This window comes from Mustela nivalis (genome assembly GCF_964662115.1).
Source record: "Mustela nivalis genome assembly, chromosome: 4".
NCBI classification, from domain to species: domain Eukaryota; kingdom Metazoa; phylum Chordata; class Mammalia; order Carnivora; family Mustelidae; genus Mustela; species Mustela nivalis.
In genome coordinates this window covers 36,827,793-36,849,552 of record NC_139023.1, presented here as the reverse complement: position 1 = coordinate 36,849,552, position 21,760 = coordinate 36,827,793, and the positions used below count along the sequence as shown (strand labels likewise).

The window sequence follows — 21,760 nt, the reverse complement described above, 5'->3', positions numbered from 1 at the left end:
ATTAGGTTATAGAGTCTGCCAAAAATCCCAAAGTCATCCTAAGAAAGTGCAACACTTGGAGATGTAAAGCAAAGGTCAGGAGACACAAACACCGAATCTGATTTTTAAGAAAGAAACCACCAAACAAGTGGGGGCGGGGGGGGGGGGGGGGCGGAGAGAACACTGAAGGAAGCAAGTCCCTTACAATCTGGCAACTTCTTATCAGTTTCCTATAAACATTGAGGTTAGACATAAAGTGGTCCTGGCTTTCTATCCAGTAATAAATACTGTGTATTTATAAAGGCAGATACTGTATATTCATAACTGTTCCAGGACACACTCAGTCCCTACTTCATGGGACATCAGGAAATCTTTCAGAGATCTCCTTCCGGCTGGAGAATGGTCCCACCTGGGAGTAATAGGCAGGAGAGGGGAAGGAGAGTATTTGCTAAATGGAATCAGTTGAACAAGTGCCTGGGTATGTTCAAGGCTGCTTTATTGGTTGCATCAAATTATTACAGAGTAAGAACTGTTGACTGCCCCCTGGTTCTCAGTAGCAGAGAGGCAGCTTTTAAAACCCAGAGACCCAATTCTTCCAAAAGGTTATCCCAGAAAGCATGTGCTGGGCATGGGGTGGGGTCAGAAAATAAACAGCAGTGCGTGCGACTTCACTGCCACCAGCAGGACCTAGGAGAAATGCAGGCCAGGTGGAGGTCAGGAGCTGCCTCCAACAGAAGCCCCAGGTGGGAAGAGAAAACTTGGAACTGAGCTGCCTTCATCCTGTGCCCAGCCACTCCCTTTCCAATGTCAAAGATTAGGAGAAGCTGTTCTTCCTTTCTGGAAGACAGGAGGAGTTCCTGCCCCAAAGCTCAGAACCAGAAGTTTGGGGACCAAACCCCAATTAAGGATCCAAACACACCTTTCCCCCTTCCCCCAGTCCACAGTACATCACACTTTTATCCTAGGAGGTCTTCCTTCCTGTCTTGGACTTTGCAGTATTTCAGCAGGTGCAGCGAGTGTGGAACAGAGATGGCAATTTTATGGCTGGGTCCCTCCGCGTCTCGCGTCACCCTGGCGGTAGACCAGACCCCTAGCTCTCCCACCCCAACTCCAGGTAACACAGTCCTGGCGTCCGCTCTGGCCCCTTCGGGTCAGCGCCAGGTGGAGCCGACTCACTCTATAAACGGACTTGGAAAAGCAAGGCCAACTCTGATCTCTCGCACCCCGTCGCACCCCGCCGCAACCCGTGGCCACCTGCGCTTTGCGGGACCTTGCGTGGAGCGGCGCTCCCCGGAGCCCCAAAGGCCTGCCGGGGCGGCGCGCACCGGGAGGCCCGGGGCTGCTGGAGCTGCGGGACTGGCGGAGTGGCCCGGGAATGCTCCAGGGCGGGGGCAGGAAGGACCCCTCTGGAGCCTAGAGACCTCAGGCAGGCTTCCCGCGGAGCTCCGCTCTTGGAAAGGTTCCGCGACCGCGCGGCGAGGAACACGTGAGCAGCGCGGATTCGCTATAAAAACCCCCGCTCGGCTGAGCGTGATCTAGCGGGGCGGCAGCACTCAGCCACCTGCGCTGCCACAGGCCGGGCGACGGCGACGCTCCCTCCAGGACGCTCAGAACGGTCCCGAGTTTGATGCCTCGGACCCTCGGGGGCCGGGCTCAGTGCCTGCGTCTAACTTTGAGGCCGGGATTGCCCTCACGTAGGCAGAGAGGCGCCGACGCCGGTAGGCGTGCATTCCCGAAAATGCTCAGGGCTTGTCTGACCTTTAGGAGAGTTGGAGGCGTCGGAGGGATCGCGGGCTAGTTGAGCGCCCGGGATCGTCCTCGGAGAAGCCCGGAAGCCCATGGGCAGCCAGAGGCCCCCGCACCCCCGCCCCCGCCGCCCTTTAAGCCGCGGGTGAGCCCTGCGCGCTGCGGGGTAGGTTCCCATAAAGTCGGGACGCCTTTCACAGATAAAGTTTGGTCGGCTCTCTTGCACCCGGCCCCCGCCGCCTCGGCGACCCCTCTCCCCGCGGCAGGCGCGGGCGGGGAGATGGCCGCGGGCTGGGCGGCCGGCGCGGGCCCTTCCCGGCGCAAAGGGGCGCCGCGCGCGTAGCTACCGCCACGCTGACCTCCCACGGGCTGCTGTGCTGAGCCCCCGCGGCGGGCGAAGGCGGACGCCCGGAGGGCCGGGAGGCGGCGGCGTCAGCGGCCCGAGGGTCCGTATGGCCGCTCCCCGCCGGCCGGTAGTGTTCGCCACGGAGCTCGCCGGAGGCGCCTCGGGCTCGGGGCTGCTGTGAGCCGCGCCGCCTGCGGGGACCGACCTAGCTGTTCCGCGGAGCCGCGGGCAGGAAACAAGAACCAGGAGGCGGCGGCGGCTCTTCCTCCCAGAGGGCGATGTGGCCGGCAGGTGCGGGCACCAGACTGCCCTGTCCCCGGGACTCTGCGCTCCGGCGGGCGGCTTTCTCTGGGAACCTCACCGCCCTGCCTTCTCACCTCGTGCCCGCCGGCCGAAGCGTCCGGGTCTTCATCAGCGCCAACCCCGAAGGTAAGTCCGTCGCTCGGATTTGTCCGTCAGTCCTGCCCGTCCGCGCGCCGGGAGCCCGAGTGTGCCCGCAGCACAGCCGGGTGCGCCGTGCGTGCCCCGCTCTCCCTTCCCCCGGCTGAAGCCGTGGCTGCCCTGAGCGCGTGGGAATTTCATTTGAATCGCTTGTATTCTCCCCTTGCTCAGTTCCTCTGCCCGCTGACGTCCCCTAGGACACCCGGTCTCGCCCGGAACCCAATCTCGTGCCCTCCCGCCCGGGTACTCCTTCGGGTCGAGTAAGGAATGTCCGAGGCGGTAGCAGATGCTTCTCGAAGCTCCCATCCTGCCACTACTGCCACCCTTCCTTTTAGAGGGTTTCTCTGGGGTTCCCGCAAACGCAGATCGTAGTTACCCCTCGCTCCCGGCTCGGCTGCAGGCTCCTGAATGAGGGTTCGATCCTTTGCTACTTGTGCCCGCCCAGGCGAAGGGAGCCTGGGGTTCCCTGAGACTCGCCGGTGGCGAGTGCGGTCGTGCCTTTTGCTTTGGAGGGCAGAGGATTCCTTTGCAAACCGAAGGCCCGAGGGGGTTGAGAGGAAACACGCGGTGCCGCCCGGGATGGATGGGCGCCCGCACTGTCGGGCGCTGGCATTTGGGTTGAGCTCATCTCCACATTTGGACACCGGGCTTGATCTCCAGGTCCAGAGCCTGGCCTACTCAGTCGTGTTCCTGCTCAAGGCTGGGCACCTGGGAGGCGTAAAACGCAAACTTGTTGATCTATTGCATTCACAAATCACAGCGGCTGGGCGCCCGATGAGTCGATTCGTTTCTTTTCTTTCTCCTTTCTTTCCTTTTCTTTTCTTTAGTTTTCTTTTCTCCTCAATACTGCCTTTGAGTTCTAGGTCCTGAATGTTAACCTTCGTTACTAGTAAGGGAAAGCAGGATGCATTTGACTTTAGCTGGATAAAACTGCAGGGATTGCCCTTTTCTAGAAAAAGTAAATGTTCGGCCAAAAGATAAGTTTGTAGACTTTTTTTATGGGCTCTTACAAGCCTTGAGTCTGACAAAAAAGTAAAAGGAAAAGTTAACAATCATTGGATAATGTAGTTTGAAACCCCAAGACCAGTTGCTTATGTAGAGAGGACTGACAGAAATAACTTTCTAAAATAATTGTAAAAAAAGAAAAAGCAGAAATCTCAGGTAAAGTTTGCGTTATGTCAAGAGGATTGAGGAAAGAAAGAGGTAACTCACAGTGATTAGTAATAGAAGGAATGTATACTTTCGAGATAGGGGCATGACCTATAACGTTTACAACTCACTTTCATAGAATTTAATACTTTAAGGAGACATTTAAGAAACTATTGTGCAATCTTTTAAAATCCTTTTAAAATCTCAGATATGTCTTCTAGGATTTTAACTTAAACCTGAATAAAGAAAACCGTGGAGATATGCAACCTATTTAAAAGTTGGGGGATATATGCAACTTAAGTGTTCAGTGTTTTGTTATTTTTAATGCTGCTTAAACGTTTTTTAAGTGATTGAGAGAATTGTGTTAGAAAATGTTTAGGCTTAAAATTTTCAATTCTTCTAAGCTTAAATGAAATCTCGTGAGTAGTGTTTAAGTCGGCTGATGTAGAACCAGCTAAAATGACTGTTTTTCTTTAAACATGTTGCTTCTAAAGTACTGTGAAATTTTTGTTAATATGATCAGTAGTTTTTCCTTTCAATTTGTATTTCCTTTGAATAGAAACCAGTGATCATGAGTTATGTTAAGTCAGCTTACTGTCAAATTCATATTTAAGATTTGTGTCATTTTTCCTAAGTTTGTACATATGATTCTTCAAATTTTCGAGTTTCTTAAAAGTTTTACCATCTATTAATCTTTGGAAAGCAAACAGGAGGAGGGAGCCATGAGCCATTCATATCTCCTAGTCACTGTTTGAGCTGCAGAGCTCGCACATGGATCTGAAAGGACCGGAAGTGTGACTTCTGTCCAAGGGGTTGTTATAGGGGGCATCATCTCAAATTTTATCCAGTTTGGAAAGATGAGGAGGGTGTATTGAATAGAAAAGACAGAGTCGGGTTTGGGTTTTTTGTTTTGTTTTGTGGGGGTTTTGTTGTTGTTGTTTTTGTTTTTTGGTGGACTTGTGCATGAAACCTTGCAATCTTGGTAAATGCTCTATCAGAGCACTCCACCACGAAATTTTTATGGATGCAGTTCAGGAAGCAAATGGTTGTGTTTTGGTCTAATCCATTATTAGATTCTTGGCCAATACTCAAGGGCCTCTCCACTGTCCAATTAAGACAAAAAAACATTATCTCATGGTTTTCTTTTTTCTTTCTTTCTTTCTTTTTTTTTTTTTTTAACAAGTGGAAATCAATTGAGGCTCTAAAGAAAAGCTGCTTTGTGTTGAACTCAGAGCAATATGTTTAAGATTACAGCAAGGGTCTCCCTTAGATTATTAATAGGTCTTACTTTGAAAGGCTTGTATGGACGTTACGCATCAGTAGTAAAGGTAACCTATGTCTTTCACATGGAAAAGTTACTTTCCCATATGTTTGCTCGTTCAGTATTTTAATTTTGATTTCCACTGTCCAGTCCTGTGAGGATGCTGGGCCAGGTGTTGTTCTGTGTTACAGATAAGGAAACTGAGGCTGGGCCAGGTTAAGCCACTTGCCTGCACCCCTATGGCAGAATGAAACGAGGTGGAGCCTTCAGAGGACCCAAAACCTCTCTTGATACTCTGGCCCAGACTAGGTTCACACCAGATTTCTGTGAAGTATCACATCCCCGTCAGCTGGATCTAGTGGCTAGTGCTCTCCTTATTCCTAAATACTGACAGCCAGAGCTGAGTAGCAGGAAGGAACATGGCTGGCCACCCTGACCCACTTCACCTGCAACAAAAGGTTGTATTAAGGGCATTCAAGGAAAGTTCAGAATGTTCTGGACTCTAATGGACTTGTTCCTATCCATAAGTATGTCTGCATCTGACCAGTCCCCACCATATTAAAGACCCTGGAGAAGATTCCTTATGAGGAGGGAATAGCATTCTCTGACTAGATAGACCTTAGATTTCATCTAGTCCCACCTTCCACCCAACATAGAAATTCCATCTGTGGCATCTGTATTAATCCTTGGAATTCTTGTAGTCACTTAGCCATTGTGTCTCTGCCAGAATGGTACTCAGATGTCCTTGGAACAATGATTCTAAAATACATATAAAATCTTCCACTGTGACTAGCCTGAATTGTGCATGAATATACATAGAGGAAAGGCGCGAGCAGAATCTCTCCCTATGTTGAAATTCACAGGGACCTAATAAGTAATCGCTTTGTCTCATTTCTTAACCAGTTTAGAACAAAGTAAGTCTTAGCTGGGGCTGCTGCAACAAAACACCATAGACCAAGTGGCTTCAGCAACAGACATATACTTCTCACAGTTCTGGAGGCTGGAAAGTCCAAGGTCAGGGTGCTGGCAGGTTTGGTTCTTGTAAGAGACCTCTGTCTGGTTTTCAGAGGGCCACCCTCTCACGGTGTCCTCACATGGCAGAGAACACAAACTCTTGTCTTTCTGCTTTTTCTTTAAAAAGGATGCTAATCCCATAATGGAGGCCCCAGCCTAAAGACCTCCTCTAAACCTAATTACCTTCCAGGGGTCCCACCTCTAACTACCATCACATTAGGATTTCAACCTATGAGTGGGGGAGGGGCAGAAACCGTTAAGTCCATAACATTCTGTCCCTGCCCACCCCCAACAAATTCATGTCCTGATTACATGCGGATTATGTTCATTCCATCCCAACAATTCCAAAATTCTTGACCTGCTCCAGCATCAACTCGAAAGTCTACAGCCCAAACTCTTAACTAAAAACAATCTAAATTAAATAGGGGTGAAACTCCAGGTAGGATTTATCCTAAGGCAGAATTCCTTTCCTGCTATGAACCTGCAAAACCAGAAAAGTTCTGTGCATCCAAAACAGAATGGTGGGGCAGGCAGAAGGTTGGCATTCTCATTCCAAAGAAATGGAATGGCTCAGTCGGTTAAGGGTCTTCCTTCAGCTCAGGTCATGATTCCAGGGTCTTGGAATTGAGTCCCATCTTGGGCTCCCTGCTTCTCCCTCTTCCACTACTTATGCTCTCTCACTCTCTCTGTCAAATAAAACACAAACAAACAAACAAATGCAAAAAAAAAAAAAAAAAAAAGATGAAGGGTCCCAAGTAAGTTCAAAAGTCAGCAAGGCAAATACCATTAGGTCTTAAGGCTCTCTTGGCATAATCCTCTTGGGTTTGAAGCTCTGCTTTCCACTCTACCTGGGGTGGCAGTTCCACTTCTGTAAATGTGGGGGAGCAGTTGTCCACCAAGAGTCTAGGAGACCCTGTCCCCAAGGCTTTGGATCAACGCCTTCTGCCCTGTTGAAACCTAGATGATGCCTTCCCCCACCTTTAAACCAAGGTGGTGGCCCTGGTTTTCTCGGTACCTCCTCTGGGGGTGTTCTTCCTTTGTCTTGAAGAATCACACACAGGCACAGCTGAAGGGCTCTAGGATCTAAGAAGTCTGGCAGCCTGCCTTCCTTTGAGCCTGTCTCGGTCTTCCTCCATTCCAGCTGACTTTCCAGCTGACGTTTACACAGGGGTGGTCCATGGTTTACACCCATATTAATATCCTTATGAAATGGTTGTTCGACCACACCCTTGCTGTTCCTTTCAGGACAAGCTTTGCTATTTTTTGTAATGGGAATAAGTTGAGAATTTTCCAGATCTTTATGTTCTGGTTCCTTTTTGCTTAACTCCTCTCTCAATTCCTTCCCTCCATCCCCCTCCGAAATATACCATAAGTGCTCAGAAGGAAGTGAGCCACCCTTTCAACCAGTGTCATGGCTTACAAGTGCTACCTTCCACAAACCCTAGAGCACAGTTCAGCTACATCACTTACTACTTTGCAGCCCTCCCTTTGGTCTATTGCACGGTAACACGTTCCTTGTCATCTTAGGTGTCACCACAATGGCCATACTGTGCTCACGATTTCTATATTCTCTGAGAAGATGGAAGCTTTCTCCACAACTCTCCGCTTTCCATTCTGAGCGCTTTGTTATGGCAGCACCCTTCTTGGTGCCAAAATCTGACTTCATTTCCTAAAGTTGCCCCAACATTTACCACAGACTGGATTTTAAAGAATGGAAATTTGTAGTCTTGTGATTCTGGAGGCAAAAGTCCGAAAGCAAGGGTCAGCAGGGTCCTGCTTCCGCTGAAGGCTCTCAGAAGGGGTCCTTCCTTGTCTTTTCCTGGCTTCGGGTGGCTCCTGGGGGTCCCTGGTATACTTTGGTGTACAGCTTTGTGGCTCCAGCCTCTTCCTCCAGGGTCCCAGGGAGGAAGGTCATATCCTCCCATGGTGTGGAGAAAGTTTTGTTATCTCTTCCTCCTTTTACAAGGATAGTAATCCCATCATGGGGACCCCACCCTCTTGACCTCAGCCGTACCTAATCACCTCCCGAAGGTCTCACTCCACTATACCAATACTTTTGGTGGTGGGGCTTCAGCATATGAATCTGGGGGGCCACAACCATCGAGTCCATAACAGGTCAAGTCTATAGTAGAAAGAAGGCCAAAATACTGCCTTTATTCCTGCTAAAAACTGATGCAGACCCAGAATCCTTTATCTTTTAGAGCAGAGAGGATTGTGGAATTCCAGGTTGGTTTTAGATTTTAGAAGAAAATGGCGCATCTGCTGTTGATTTCCTGGGGTCTGGGGTGATACCCCATCATCAAATACGAGTGTGTCTATGAGGACACGTCTCCACTCTGCATCCATGTTCTGCTTTGTGCAGTACTGGAAGGGTCTTATCTGCACTGTCCTATAGGGTAGCACGAGCTAAATACGGCTCTTGAGCTTTTGAAATGTGGCTGGTGTGACTAAGAATCTGAATTTTTAGTAGAGTAACAAACTTAAAATAGACACGTGTAGCCAGCTACTGGCTACTACACTCAACACCAGGCTCTGAGTGAAGACATCAGGACTCCAAGTGTTGTTGTGTCTGTTAAGGTCGGGTTTTGCCACGGGTGATTCAGGTCACTTAAGGTTTGGCTGCCGGGTGAATTGGGGAAAAATTTTGGTTTTCCACACTGTGGGGATTTTGGAAGTACAGGTAAGAACTGTGGACCTCTTGGGGGAAGTAACAGCTTTTAACTTAAGGCAAGTACCATTTTTCCAGTGCTGAACCTCAGGATGGCATCAACTTATCCCCTCCCTCCCCAGTCACTGTCAGCAATGGACAGGGCATAAACCTGCCCCTTCCCCTCACCCAGTAGACAGTTGACCCTTTTATAATTTAAGACATGGGGGAGCAGAGAAGAATGACAGATTCACTTATAAGAGAGAACGAAGTCACTGGGCTATTGGTGTTCAGATTTTCCTTCCAAATGCCTCCAACCGATTGAGATACTTCTCGCCTGAGGAGTAAGAAACAGTTCCATCCAGGGCGACTGGGCTCGTGGATCCCCCTCTGTGTGTTGGGAAACCTTGGAGGAAAAGATACTCCCCAACACCTACTTTTGTTCATTTCCCGCCCACTCAGATTTATGCAGTGCATTTGACAGGGTCACTGTGCATGTTGAGAGCCTTGCACGTCTGTCCCCAAATGTTAATGATCAGATGCTTTGTCCAATTCCACTTAGACCTTGTACGCTGCATATTTTTTTATCTCCCTGGATGCTCTTCTCTCTTCTCCATATCTTTGGCATCTTAGTAGGAAAGCTTATTCTCTATTTTGGCACAAGGCACAGTCAAGAGAGAAGGATTTCCCCTACATTGCTGCAACCGGTGGTTAATTTACTTTTACTTTAGCTTGTGCTCCCCAGGCAAGAGGCAGAAGGATGTGTACCAAGAAGTTCACATGAAAGCTGTGAATATTCCTTACCCTGGTTCTTCTTACCTTCCCTGCAGTACTAATTATTTCAAAGGCTCCCTGTCTTTTTTTTTTTTTCACTGTTTTTGTGAGTAATCAGAAAAAAAATACAGTTAACACAGCAAAATCCTCTTCGTGTGTGTGTGTATCTACACACAGCTGTTTGATGCCCCCAGAAACATCTTTGAGAGTTAAGAGCCTTACAGGAGAACATACTGAACTGCTATTTTACGATAAATGCACACAAAACATTTACAGTGTGTTCTACGATTGTAGGGGTGGCGTCTTCAAGTCCCTGAGCAAATGTTAATCAGGCAGGGGAGAATGTTAGTTACAAGTACGGACCGGAGAGCAATGTCAGGCCGCCTCCATCCACCGCTTAATGCTGTGATTCCTTCACAGGTTGCTTAATTCCTTTGTTCTCAGTTTTCCAGTCTATAGAAGAGGACAGCAGCAGGGCCTGCCTCGCCCGGTTAGTGAATACATAAGTTCACGCAAAGCACTTGAAACAGTGCTGGACACGGAGCAAACTTGAAATTGAAATCCGTGTTGCAGTGATTACCATTATTATCATTATTATTCATTTCTGCTGTGATCCACACACTGGGCAGGGATGGGTGTGGAAAGCTAAAAAGGCATTTCCTGCCCTCGAGGAGTGCAGTCAATGGAGTTAGAACTCCCCAGTAAAACAGAAACCACTCCAGGTACTTAAGGGAACACAGCAGTCCCCCAAATCATTGTAAGCATCCAGTGAGTGAAAGGGTCACCCCTGGGCATTTAGGTCACCTTGCTAAAGCTGTCACCTAGAGGGCAGGAAACTGCAGAAGCCACTGCCAGTTATCCCGGCTGTGAGTTTCTACAGACACTCCCGTCTGCGGAAACCACATGGCAGCCAGCATAGTTCAGGGTGGCAGAATGTACCCCTGTCCCCTCGTGGTCCACACCTCATGCAGGTGCACGCCCTGGGCAGACCCAGAAGGGCACGTGGACTCTTGTAACAAGTAAGTCAGGGAACTTCCAGGCTTCCCGCCCTCACACCACCACGGAGAGAATGAAAGCAAATGCTAATGGACACTCAGCACGGAGAGAAACAGTATCTAGTCCCGGGAAGCAGGCACCTTGACTGGGTCAACCAGGAAATATTCCTGAAGCCCCTCCTCCCTCCGGAGGGCTGCCTGGGTGCTTCGCATACAGCAGCAGTGGTCTGTCTCTGCTCTCGTGCAGTTTACATCAGTGATCTCTGTGATGAGCGCCAGGCTAAAGATATGAGCAGGGCATTAGAGAGACACTGAGGAGGACTAAGCCAGTGTGGAGCTCAGAGTGCGGGTCGGGAGGGCTCCCCAGAGGAGCACATAGAGCCGGGGTGTAAACACTGTCCTCCGTGCCTGGTAATCAAATAGGAGGCAAAGCGATGATGAGACCTCTGCAGGGTATAGAAAGAGATGGTCATTATTATTCAGTAAAGAGCTTTTATCCCTTTGAACAGAGAGTGGAGCCCATGTCTTGAGGTGACACTGTTGCTTGTCCCCTAAAGATGGATCATTTAGGATGACATTTAAAGGAAAGCTGGGTTTGGAGTATGTCATACACTCTACAAATAGATTGTGACTTTAAAGTTTAGTCAATTTTCCAGGACTCTTTTTCAAGATTCTTGTCACACTGTTGGAAGGATACCGTTTGCTGTTTTAAAGGGTGCGTGGCAAGTTTGTGTTTTATTTGATTCTGTTGTCTGTTGCTATATATCAGCCCACCCCAAAACTTGGTGCCTCAAAACAACAATGATTCATCATTTCTCACAGTTCTGTGCCTGTCTGGGAATCCAGGCAGGGCTTGGCCTGCAGAAGACAGGTAGCTCTGTTCGGCTGAGCTTTTGGCGGGAGTCACTCACTCACCACATTCAGCTAGGCCTGGGCGGAACTGGGCTGGAAGATCAGAGAAGGCTTCATGCATATGTTTGGCTGCTCAGGGCTTCTCCATGGGGGCCTGCTCTCCAGCTTTTCTCCTCATTCAGGAGTCTAGCCTAGATTCCTTTTTAGGGGATTAGCAACCCTAGAGAAAGGACATGGCGGCTACCAGTCCTCTTAAGGCCCTGGAAGTCTCCAGATGTCATTTTCACTGTGTCCTGTCTATGCAAGTCACAGCCTAGCCTAGATTTGGGGCGGTGGGGGGCGGGGGAATAGACCCTATCTCCTCATATGAGGAGAGGCAGGTACATATGGGGGTGGGGCGGGGTAGGCATTAAGGGTAGCCAACTTTGAAAGCTACCGGAACTCCCAATTGTATTGTGTAGTTTCTGTGGCCTGTCTTTGTCATAATTAGGTTAAATGAGAAAATGCATGAAAAGTGACTGAACTAGTGGTCTGGCGCATAACAAGTGCCCAATAGTGTTAACAGCTGTGACCATCACAGTGAATTTTGAGGATTGGCAGTGACACCGTATGTGGTACTCTTCTAGAACCTTCCAGATTCCAACCTGAGAAAAACCAGAGTCTGCAAATAGGTAAAAATACCACAATTTTTTCTGAAAAAGGTAGTAAAGGAGAATGCTTTTGTGTTTCCTAGTACTGAACACCAGGATTAGACATTCTTCTACCCACACTCTAGCAATGATGGGCCTGCAGGGGGTCTGCCCCATAAAACATTGAGCCTGGAGAGGAGAGTGACCCACACTCTGTGTGGACAGGTCATTTCCCTGCAAAAGGAGTCAGCAGGTGGGTTGAGCTTGCCTGGTTTATTTTTCCCACATTTTCAGTCAAATAAGCCATCCCTTATTTGACTGAAGGATAGGAAAGAGATAAAAGGAGTCCGGAAGGCTTATGCTCCAGAAGAAACCTCCAGTTAGGGGAAGAAGGGCTTCTCCCTGAACCTGAACATTTAGCTATTTCAGTTTTAACATTTGTACACAGTGGGATTCTTTAATTACTCAGGATCATTTAAAATTAGATCTCTGGCTTGATATAACCCAAACTCTGTCACAGCCAATATCTAACACCAGAGAAGACCGTAGGCTAGAAGGTGTGACATACTTTGTATGTAATAGCAGGAACCGTATCAACTATCAGTATCCAACACTTTTATAGAGAAAGTGCTTCACGTGCCTTGGGAAAAGTCACTCCATCTCTCTAGAAATATTAAGTTGTTTTAATCCAGTATAGTTTGATAGTGGGTAGTTTGATATGCAGCAAGAGACAGCAGAAAAAAATACACACTTATAAACACCTTTTAAAATGGCAAGTGATTTGGGACGAGGTGGCTGAGTGGTTAAGGCGATGGACTGCTAAAATGGCAAATGATTTGATTCCTACTGTGTGACAGGAACTTATCTACAGGGTAATTGGGCTTGATAAAGCAGGCTCACATGATTTAAATCAAAGTAAAATTGTAAGTGGTTTGACAGTGTACATATGGGCTGAATTATGGACAGTCGATGCAGAAGAAAATCTGGTGCTCCTGACTTAAAGACAGACACCTTCATATTGCTTCTTCAAAGCTTCATCTTTGATCCTATATTTTATTGAAATCAAACAGGATTCATTCTGCAAGTTAAAGTAGGTAGGCTAACATAGAATTAGAAAAAGGATCTGTGGTAGAAAGTTAATAAAAGGATAGAAACTATAGCTTTGGATGCAATTCAAAGGGAATAAAAGCCACTTCTAATGAAATGCTTCCTGAAAATCTCATTTTCAATCCAAAATATTTCCAAGGCTTAGGGCACAGGTACACTCCAAACAGAGGGCCAAGCCCAGATATCAGGTGTCCTATTCCAAGAGTGCTTACAGAATCTAGCAGAAATAGAACCACAAAATTAAAAGGGTGTCTTTCATAATGCTGAGCCTGATCCAGTATGGGTAGTGTCAGAGAGATTCTTGCTGCTGGAAGGGTTTCCTTCAGAGTTCATTCTAAGCATCACGGGCCGTGTTTATGAGATACTCATTGTGTACTGCTGAACTTCTCTCTCTCACTGGTTGCTGTGCAGAGTGACAAAGGACATGAGAGATCCACACTACCTTCATTCTTTAAACTCCTGTGGTAAGAGGCAAGACAAACACAACTACCGGAAACACACTGTGGCTGTGAGAGAGGTGCTTCACCATGGGCCACTTGGAGTAATTGGAGTCGCACTGTGCTGTCTGATATCCCAGTCAGGCACCAGCTGGTCAAACTTAGACAAAAGGGAAAGACCAGGATGTGTCAAAGCCAAGAAACAGACCTCTCTGCTGTAGTGCAGTGGCTGATGGGAGCACTAGGCCAGCTGTCAGTGACGAGAACAAGTCTCGGTCCAAGAGAAGGGCACCGTTTTGGAAGAGAAAGCTTTTGTTACCATAGAATCTGAGCAAAGAAGCATCGTGAACACATGGATGCTGACATTTAATTTCCTCGAGTGTCAGAGTAACTCGGGAGTATACTCAGATAATAACTGGAGGGGTTTAGGCATGTGGAAAGTATGAAGGTGAAAGAGGAGTTTGGGCCCAAGACTGCCCTCCTGAGATAAAGGTGGGTGTGGGGAGGAGAAGGGAATAGCAGGAAGCATCTGGCAAAATCAAGGCAGGAGCCCAGCCCTAATTGTGAGGTGGGACAGAGGTCCTGGGACAAGGTGCAGGCTGCTGTTGGGACCGGGACCCAAGGCCAGGGCCACAACTACTGCCTGAGTGAGTCTGAGAAGGTTGGACAAATAGGAAATAGGAAAGTAATAGGAAACATTTCCTGGCTGAGAATACCCAGCACGGCAGGTGGCCAGAAGTGTCTTTCTGGATATCTCGGAGAAAAGATGCAAGGAGTCGGTAGCAGGAAGCCTTATTCAATAAAAACAAGGAATTCAGAACAATGCTTGAGAGATTAGAAAGACTTGATTGTCCTACGGAAGACGATGAGGTGTTCTAGAGAAAGGGAATAGGATCTGTCCTGGAAGTCAAGTTATTCTCATTGCTTAATTATTAGTGAACAACTAAAATATTTTGCAGCCACAAGTATAAAGTCAGGGCTCCATCGATGCTCTGTGGGAAAGGGAGCAGAGATTGATTAGTAATGTCTGCTGTGGGTGAGGCATGGGGTGTGTTCTTGATTGTGCAGTGAATTTGCCACTGTGAACACTGTGGATTGGTGGGGGTAGGGAGTAAGCAGCAAATCTTAGGCTTTTGTTTTGGTTCTTTTGGCTAAAGCAAAGAGGACAAGCCAGAGTGAAATAGGAAACATTGCCCAAGAAATAGCAGGTGAGAAATTTTCTTGACCAAGTGACAGAACTGGTAGAATCACCACATTCTAAAGGAGGAAAAATGTGTTGCAACTGTAAAATAGACTGAAAATCTACTTGCATCTTGGTAGAACCTACATACTGCTTAGTTGCTAAGCAGAGCATATAGCTTGAAGCAGAGGCTTTCACTCAGCTGACAGTGTTCTAGAAAATTCTCTAATTAAAACAGAATTGAGTGCCACCTGGGTGGCTCATTCAGTTAATCATCAGACTCTGTTTTGACTCAGGTTGTGATTTCAGGGTCCTGGGATAGAGCCCGTGTCAGGCTCAGCATAGAGTCTGCTTGTCCTCATCCTGCTCCTTTCTCCACCCCAGCGTGCTCTCTCTCTCTCTGTAATAGAATCTTTTAAAAAAAAGAAAAAAGAAAAAGAAAAGAAAATGGAATTCAGAAGCTACTGAAGTCACTGTGAGAAAAAGCAATGAGGTTAATCAGAGATACCAAATGTTAAAGGAGAAGAGAATATCTGCTGAGAACACTAGAAAGACATGAAGATAAAGTTCCCTTTTAAGCCAGGGTCTCTATTCAGAAGGCTCAGTAATCTATATGGAGAAGCAATTGCAGTAACAATAAGGAGAATATGTAGGAAAAAATGGGAAAAGACCCAGAACTTCCCACCTCGGAGGGTTTGCTGTTCGGGAGCATTCATCTGCAAAGACCTGGGGAATGAAAGCACTCATGAAATAGGAATTTCACAATTTAATGAAATCACTGTTGAACCTAAAATCTTTTTTTTTTATTATTTTATTTAATTATTTTGAGAGAGAGAGCATGAGAGTAGAGAGGTCAGCAGGGGAAGCAGATTCCCTGCTGAGCAGGGAGCCCTATTTGGGCCTCGATCCTGGGACCCCAGAATCATGACCTGAGCCGAAGGCGGTTGCTCAACCAACTGAGCCACCCAGGCGCCCGAACCTAAAATCTTACAAGGTGTGGGAGTTTTGTTCATGACCACTGCATGCTTTGGCACACATCTCACCCAGAGGTGGACTCTGTGACTTTTCTCCTTATCTCTGGGCTCCCCAACTGTTGTTTGGCCAATTGCATAGGGAAGAAATGGCACAGCACCAGGCTCTGGACCCCAGGCGTTTAGAAACTGACCACTTCCACTTTCTAATTTGGGAAACACTTGTTCTTTAGAATCCAGGCACTCCCATGGAGAGACCCCTGTGAGAGAAGCAAACAGACAACACTACCTTGCCAGCAAGGAGGTTGTGCTATCTAGGAAGTGGATCTCTGCCCACGCATGGCGCTCTCCCAGCTGAGGCATAGACTAGCTAGCCTTCCCCACTGAACCCTGCCAAAAGTGCAGACTCAAGGGTAAGGTGAATGCTGTGGTTTTTCAGCCAATGATTTTGATTTGTTATGCAGGTAAAAGAGAAATCAAATTAGTAAAATAAAACAAATTCATGCTAGTGTGTACTGGCTAAGGGGCTGGGGGCTAGAATTGGCTTGGAACCCCAGGATTTGTCATAAATTTGTGTAAAGTACTTAATCTCTTCAAGCTTCATTGTTCCTTCTGACAGTGGGACATAGTAATAAGTACCTTACAAGGTTATTGTGGGAAATAAATGAAATACACAAGAACCTAAAACAATACCTGAAATGTAACAAAGACTCTAAAATTCTAGATCAAAATTTGTTAAAGGCCCTAGAAGATTACAGAAGAGAAGAGGTATTAGGGTTTCAAGGAAATGAGAATTACTTGTATAACTTTTTTTGTAAATTGTGACAAGAAATGGTCATTATTCCCAGATGATACCATCTACATAATCACAGATGCGTTTAGCTAGAGTGGACTATATAAAAACACAATTTTTAAATGATGGTTTAACATATAACTGTGAATTCAGCCCACATTATCAGAAATTAAGCTAATAAGTTCCATCTCTAAATAATAAAGCAGAACCCCATGCTTTTAAAAATTAGCCCTTAACAACCTTTTAATAACAAGTGGACCTCAATAAAATGACATTCAGACAGATTTAAAAGATACCACTACCATCTTTTAATGTAAGGTGTGCTCTGATCTTATATTAGAAACCATAATTTCTTTCACACATAAGGAGTCCTTTAATGTTGCTTTAAATCTGCATAAAGTCTTGTCTTTTTTCCAACCCCTGTTTATCTTTTAGACCCCTTGCACGGTTGGCTACAATGTTTCAAAGCGCATGCATTGTCCACTTTCACCGGAGAGGGACCACTCTTCATAAAAATGAACAGTCCCCTTTAGGAGAATTTCAGTACGCCCTAAGGGGAGTATTAAATCCCATATATGATGGAAAACTATTTCATTCCACATGGCCATAATGGTAGAATGGCCAACTCCTTATTATGTAAGTTGGTAATTCTTACTGAGTCTTTGGAGCCCACATCATACTGAGCAAACAATACAGGTATTCCTGAAAGAAAGAAACAGAGAATAATAACTGGGTGTTGGTGTTTGGGCTGGAGGAGGGTAGAGAGCATGTGGGACGAGACGCATTTCTTGCCTGAGTCTGTGCAAGGTCCGGGATCGGCGGATGACCTCTTGAATCCAGAAGGAGCTAATCCTTCATTCGTTCGTTGATCCTGCTCTGCAAATCTCCGCCTAGAATGGAATGAGGGAGAAGGCTCCAGAATCGAGGAGTTTTGAAACAGAACAGTTTTGATTCTCAAGTTTGGAGTTTGGTTCTGGTAGAAAATAGATATTTAGGGAGTCTGGTCCCTCTGGGGAGAGGGAAGCCAGCATACTGAGCCTCAGCTGGGTGGAGGGAGGCGGGAGCCCGCCGTCCTTTATGTGCCTCCAATGATAATCTGAAGAAAATGAAAGTCAGGGCATAACCAGGTGCTTTGGTTCTTTTTAACCTGAGATTTTTTTTTTTTTTTTTTTTTTTTTTTTTTTTAATATTTGAAACTCCTTCTTTGGATTCAGTACTTGCTGTGTACTCTTGTGTTTCCTTCCCTTTTTCCGGTCAGAAATGGGTTTATCTCAACTGCGTCAGAGAGGAAAACCAGGTTTCACTTGTGGCTGATACCATGAACATGATCAAAGCAGAGCTGTGTTCAGGGGGCAGCTCTAGTGGGTATGGAAGCTAGAGAGAGGGCTCCCTTCTCGGCACTGCTGACCTCACACATGTATGCAGATTTCCTCTCCACCAGCACCTGTGTCTGCCGTGGGGTAAGCAGTGCGGACTTCCAGGCCGTGCATTTCATTTGACACCAGGGCATCCAGGAATCACAACACCAGGATTGTAGTTTCATCACTGCCCACTGTTTTACCAGCTGTGTGACCTGAGGCAGTTTCTAGAGCCACGAGTCTCAGTCTTTCTACCGAAACAAAACCCCTATATCGTATATTTTATGGAGTTCTGTCATAGCGTAGAAACAGTGAGCTCTAGGTAGAGACAAAGCATTGTTCTTTTAGATCTCTTTCAAATGCAGGAGTTGTGAACTGACACAAGCCAGTGTTGAGTGATTTTGATACAGTATAATAAAGTAACTAACATGTAATACACAGTATTTGTGCTCAAGAAAAGTTCATTGAGTTTCAGGTCATCTTAAGAAAAACGGAACTCTGGTTCCCAAATCCTATACCTCTCATGGTTCTGTCCCTGTTGTCTCCAGTCCCTCCACAGGAAAGCTAACCCTCTGTCCCTGCACCCAAACTCCTCCTGCCTGGATGGCTCCTCCACTCCTTTATTACCAGACTGATAGGGCCTCATCCTGAGGCCAGCTAGATCCCCACAGGGCTGGCTGTGGAGCCCTGGCCTGAGAGTCCCTGAGGTCCAAGTTCTCGAGAAGCCACTCTCCATGCATGTAGCTTCCCATCTCCTGCTGCAGTCACTGAGGAGGGACATCAGGGGAGAAGGACGCCTGCTCCACTCCCTGCCTGGGGAGGGAGTGACCAGAGCCTGGCAGTGCAGCTCTGTGTTCTGTGCATTTCTTACCAGAACAATGGGAAATCACGCACCATTAGTGTTATGGTCTAGCTACACTGTGTCTTTGGGAACCCGTTAGGTAACTGGTCACTTTCTGAAACATTATTTTTACGGCAAATTTCATTCTGAGTTCCGTTTCAGTCATGTGCAATCAGGCTTCCGTAACAGCCATCTAGAAGCTGGACAGATGTGTTTTCACCAGAGACCTTCTCCTTGCTTTCCATTGGCATCGTGGGTGCATATGGGAGAATGTTCTTGTCCTTGAGGCGTCGTGAGGTGGTAAGGGAGACTGGTGCAGACTGGCGCGTCTGCTTTGGACAGCAGCTCTGTGACCTTGTCCATCCTGTTCAGGACTCTTCCTCCCCTATAGAGTGAAGTGAATGAAATGCAGGACTTCTGGGATCTCTTCCAGCTCCAGCAGGACACTGTTCCACTCCTTGAAGCCCCCCCCCCCACCCCCAGCAGTTCTGTTTTGTTTTATTTCTCTTCGGGGAGAGGCAGTGTGTGGTGTAGCTCTTTCTCCCGACTTTGTGAATGTGTCCTATTCCATCTTCCAAGGAAAAGCAGGAGTATTACCTGTCCTCTTGGCCTCAGAAGATGGTCATGATAATGGATGGAAAAGCACTTCTGAAACTCCTACATGAATGTGCACTAGTGATTGGTGTTTGGAACGTATAACAAGTGGCACAAGTTAGTGCACAAACATCAAAGAAATTTAGGAACTCAGACCACGTGCTTGGTATTCTGCTGGAGAGCCTGTGCAGGAAGAAATGTGCATGAGAGGCTCCTCTTTAGGCTAGCAAATGAGACTTTTAGGTCGGTGAAATCATGGGGCTTTGGGGAGGGATGTTTGCATATAAATTCGTGCGTGGAAGGGATTGGCATTCTACCCTGAATTTTGTGGTAGAATCCAGGGTGTGTGCACGTACAACACACAATACATATGGGGACTAATGAGTAATAGAAGTCAGAGGTTCAGAATCTGGCTTGCATTTGAGACCTCATCCTCTGCCGTTTTCTGACTCTGTGACCTTAAATTATTCAGTCTCTCTAATCCAAGATTTGCTTATCTCTAAAATTGAAAATATCACAGGCTTGTTATGAAGCTTCAATGAGATAAAGCTTGTGAGATGCTTATCACATGCCTGGCATTTAATAAGCTCTCGTTAAATGTTAACTGGGATCATTACCATTATTAGCTCCATCATTTCTTTACCTGGGAGATGCGGACAGCTCAGCCAGGAAACAAGTGACATCACACCCGGCTCAGCTAGCTGGCAGTCACTAAAAGGAAAAAAATTCTCCTCTACCAGCGGTATCTTTGTTGCCCACTCAGTACAAGAAGGAAGGATGTGTGACATGATGACACACTTAGGAAACGTTCATCCTCTGTTTATTTATATAAAGCCAGAATGTTTATTTTCAACTGTCTGTCAAGGTTGACATCTTAAGAGGCCATAGCTATGATAAACAGTTTAAAAAGGGCTTTTGTAGAATTATCATCAGAAATAAGTTTAAAGCCAAAAGAAGAGGCATGCCTTCTTCCTTTACAGTTCAGACCCCATTTTTATTTTATTTTTATTTTTTTAAAGGATTTTATTTATTTATTTGACAGACGGAGATCACAAGTAAGCATAGAGGCAGGCAGAGAGAGAATGGGGAAGCAGGCTCCCAGCTGAGCAGAGAGCCTGATATGGGGCTCAATCCCAGGACCCTGAGATCATGACCTGAGCTGAAGGCAGAGGCTTAACCCACTGAGCCACCCAGGTGCCCCTCAGATCCCATTTTTAATCAGAAATTCATTACAATGAATTGAACAAATACTGATTGAGGGCTTTCTGCATACAACCTCAGTTCTAAGCCCTGAGGGTTGAATTCACCAATACTGAATAACTTTATTTAACATAGATGGGAGTTGTACCCCTTGTGGTTGTCACATTCTCCTGGAGGGACCATAACGGGGAAAGTCAAATGCTTATGTCTGTAAGGTTTCTGGGCGCGATGGTATGCACTGTGAGGAAAACTAGAACAGGGTAAGGGGAACAATGTCGGACGCATGTACTGTCTCCCAGTAATGAGTGCTCAGAGACGGTCTGTCTGAGGACATAATATTTGAACAGAGACATGAATGAAGTGAGGAAGGAAACCAAGCATTTCTGCCAGGAAGTAAGTGTAAGGAAGAAGCAGTAAGTGCAGACGCCCTGCGGCATGGTGAGCCTTTTGTATCCAAGGAGCAGCGAGATCAGTGTGGTGTGAAGAGATGGAGACAGGGCAGCCTTCACAAAATTTATGCCCCCATATGGCAGGTGCCAATCAACCAGAACAGATGTCGTCTGTAAGCAATGGGCACGCATGCACACATGCTTTCTCTCTCTCTCTCTCTCAAATAGATCTTTTAAAAAATTTTTAAGTGATTCTAAGAAAATTCCAAGGTAGATTTTTTTTTTGGTTTTTATTTTATTTTTTAAGTTTTTATTTATTTGACTGAAAAAGAGCACAAGTAGAGCAGCAGGCAGAGGGAGAAAGAGAAGCAGGCTCCTCGCTGAGCAAGGAGCCCGATGCGGGACTCAGTCCCAGGACCCTGGGATCACAACCGAAGCCAAAGATAGACGCTTAACCATCTGAGCCTCCCCAGCACCCCTTAAGGTAGATTTGTTAAAACCACTCTAATCTGTATTTGTCTATTTTAATTAAGCAGTCCCTTCATCATTAAGGTAAAAAACTGTGGACCCTAACCTGTATCCCCTGACTACCCCGGTTTCGAGAAACTGAAAGGGAAGGGGTGAGAGAAGCAGTTACTGCATCTGTGGAGGCAGCAGGTGGCAAACTGCCCCAAACCTTGGGAGTAAGACAACGACAAGAGAAGAAAACACCTCCTGTTCTGTGCCCCGGGCGGATAGGAAATGCTGTCTGAGGTGGTAGAGGTTGGCTCAGCCTCAGTCTCTCGGTGCTGGAAAGTGGCACAGGCTGCTTCTTGGTCTGTCTCCAGGTGGATTCTAAGCCTTGCATTTTCATTAAAGCCCCAAGGAAGCCTGTTAAAAATTCTTTGGGAAGAGTAAATAACCAAGGCAGCAAGTGAGGAGCCCATTATAAAGTTGATGGGATGAGGACCACAAGCGCTACCATGTCTGTCTCAGTGAGCGCAGCAGTTTCTGCTGTGAGCCTGATGGTGATCACCTCAGAGGCCCGCCTGAGTGTCACCTAGGGCGTCGTGCAGCC

At 46.7% G+C, this 21,760-nt stretch overlaps 1 protein-coding gene across 1 annotated transcript in view; it reads left to right on the top strand.

Moving 5' to 3' along the window:
* The first annotated feature begins 1,343 nt into the window (after window positions 1–1,343).
* NWD2 (NACHT and WD repeat domain containing 2) overlaps window positions 1,344–21,760 on the top strand; it is a 181,829-nt gene continuing 161,412 nt past the window's right edge. Inside the window, exon 1 of the mRNA XM_082728912.1 lies at window positions 1,344–2,500. Coding sequence (XP_082585038.1) covers window positions 2,350–2,500 — 151 coding nt within the window. The 5' untranslated portion in view covers window positions 1,344–2,349. The remainder of the gene's footprint in view (window positions 2,501–21,760) is intronic.